Genomic DNA, 1,921 nt, shown 5'->3' with positions numbered 1-1,921 from the left:
TCATACTTAGGGGATGCACTGTAAATTGATTGTACATTGAACCTAATTTGGAGTTAGAGGAGGACGTGAATGTGGTAAGATACCAGGAAAGAAGAAATTGCTATGGAAAAATTGTGGAACTGAGCAATTAAATAAGTCTACTCTTATCTGTTTTGATTAAAAAGGAAATTTTAAAAAATCACACAAAGAGAGTTGCTTCTCTAGATTGAGGGGTTTCTTTACACAAATTATGTGCTACACCAGCCATACTGTGAGTTGATAAGGTAGATGAATCTAAGCAAAGGCTTTGGCCCATTAAACACAATGAAACACGATCCTAAAAAGCCTAACTTTTATGTCCTGTTCTGTCTCCCGAGGGAGACAGAATCTGTTATTTCCTTCCCCATAGAGAAATAATAATTTTTCAATTGCTGGTTTACTTAGGATTATTTTTAGCCATCTTCAATATCTTTATAAACTTGAAATAATATCTCAGGGCCACAACTTCAATTTGTGACTGGCTTGCTTTTTTTCAGATCCATGATGTGAGGAAATGGGCTTAGCCAGGTGCAGTGGGGCACATCTGTAATTCCAGGTACTCAGGAAGCTGGGACAGGAGGACCCCAAGTTCCAGGTCAGCCTGGGCAATTGGTGAGGCAGAGTCTTCATGATAAATTAAAATAAAGTTATGAAGGGGACTAAAATTATAGCTCAGCATTTCCTGGGTTCAGTCATCAATACCCACCCCACACACACACATGCAAAATAGGGCCTAGTGGAAAGAAATTATTTTGCTGCAGATGTGACCTGGCAAGGGATCCTAGGCCCCCAGCCCTTCCTCTTTTACTCTTTGCATCTTGACCACAAGGTAAACAGTGTGGCGCAGTGTCACTGCCATAATCTGCTGACTCAATCTAGGCCCCAAAACAATGGAGCCAACTAATTGTGGGTGGAAAGCTCCAAAACTTGAGCCAAAGTAACGTTTTACTTCTCGTAAACTGATTAGTTCAGCTATTTGTTTCTGCAGTAGCTGAAAGCTGACCAGCACAGATGACAACTTTATGACAGACCGATTCTACGGAAAGTTGGGGGAAATTTTATGATTTTTCCATGCACCAAATGCTACATACCTGTAAATCATTCTCTTTTTCCTTTGACTTAATCCAAGTTTTGCCTTGGGTCTGTGGATCTATGAGGAGTGGGTATCTGGTGGCTTTTGTCACAATGATGCCATTCTGAATGGAGAGATCGTCTCCTGGCAGTCCCTGCAGCCCCCACTCACCAATCTGAGTAAGAGGAAATGGATATGGCCAGCCAGACAAGGGGAAGGGGAAAGCTTTCACTAGCAATCAAGAGTTCCATAAAGTAAATAGAAATTTTGACATCATCCTATAACCAGTATCTAGTTGTAGATAAAAAAAAATTGTAAATATGAACCAAATACCATTAACTTATTTTTGAGTAATCTTTTTTTTTTTTTGTATTTAGTAGAGAGTCTAGAGGGTCTCACAACACAGCTCAGACTCGTAGTGATCCTCCTGTTTTCAGCCTCCCAAGCACTGGGATTACAGGCATGCACCACCACTCCCAGTCTCAATTGTAGTCTCAGCGCACTCCGGGGTGAGGCCAGCATGGGATGGGGATCAAACCTCAGTCCCTGCCCTCTAAGCAGGTGCTTTAGTCTGCTGAGCTATCTGGCCAGCCCTAACTTTTTTTTATTATTACATGTTTACAGTACATAATTATTACACTCATCATAGGGATGTGGTAGAAGTACATAACACATTTTAATTCTTTTTTCATTCCCTTCCTCTTCCCTCCCTCTCTTTTGCTTCCCTTCACTTTTGTAAAGAAAAAAAGCTTAATTGTTTCCTTAACGACCCTAGACTGGATTAATCCCTTTATGCCCCATTTTCATACTTAGGGGATGCACTGTAAATTG

General features: G+C 40.8%; 1 protein-coding gene across 1 annotated transcript in view; it reads right to left on the bottom strand.

Annotated features, from left to right (window-relative positions):
• Nucleotides 1–1,921, bottom strand: part of Dnah8 (dynein axonemal heavy chain 8) — a 313,541-nt gene that overhangs the window by 108,829 nt on the left and 202,791 nt on the right. Inside the window, exon 73 of the mRNA XM_004624185.2 lies at nucleotides 1,110–1,265. Within this exon, the coding sequence (XP_004624242.1) occupies nucleotides 1,110–1,265 (156 nt within the window). The remainder of the gene's footprint in view (nucleotides 1–1,109; nucleotides 1,266–1,921) is intronic.

The sequence above is a fragment of the Octodon degus genome, unplaced genomic scaffold, assembly GCF_000260255.1.
Source record: "Octodon degus isolate 3935 unplaced genomic scaffold, OctDeg1.0 scaffold00005, whole genome shotgun sequence".
Taxonomy (NCBI): domain Eukaryota; kingdom Metazoa; phylum Chordata; class Mammalia; order Rodentia; family Octodontidae; genus Octodon; species Octodon degus.
Note: the sequence above shows the minus strand (reverse complement) of the source record. Positions and strands in the feature narration are given on the sequence as shown.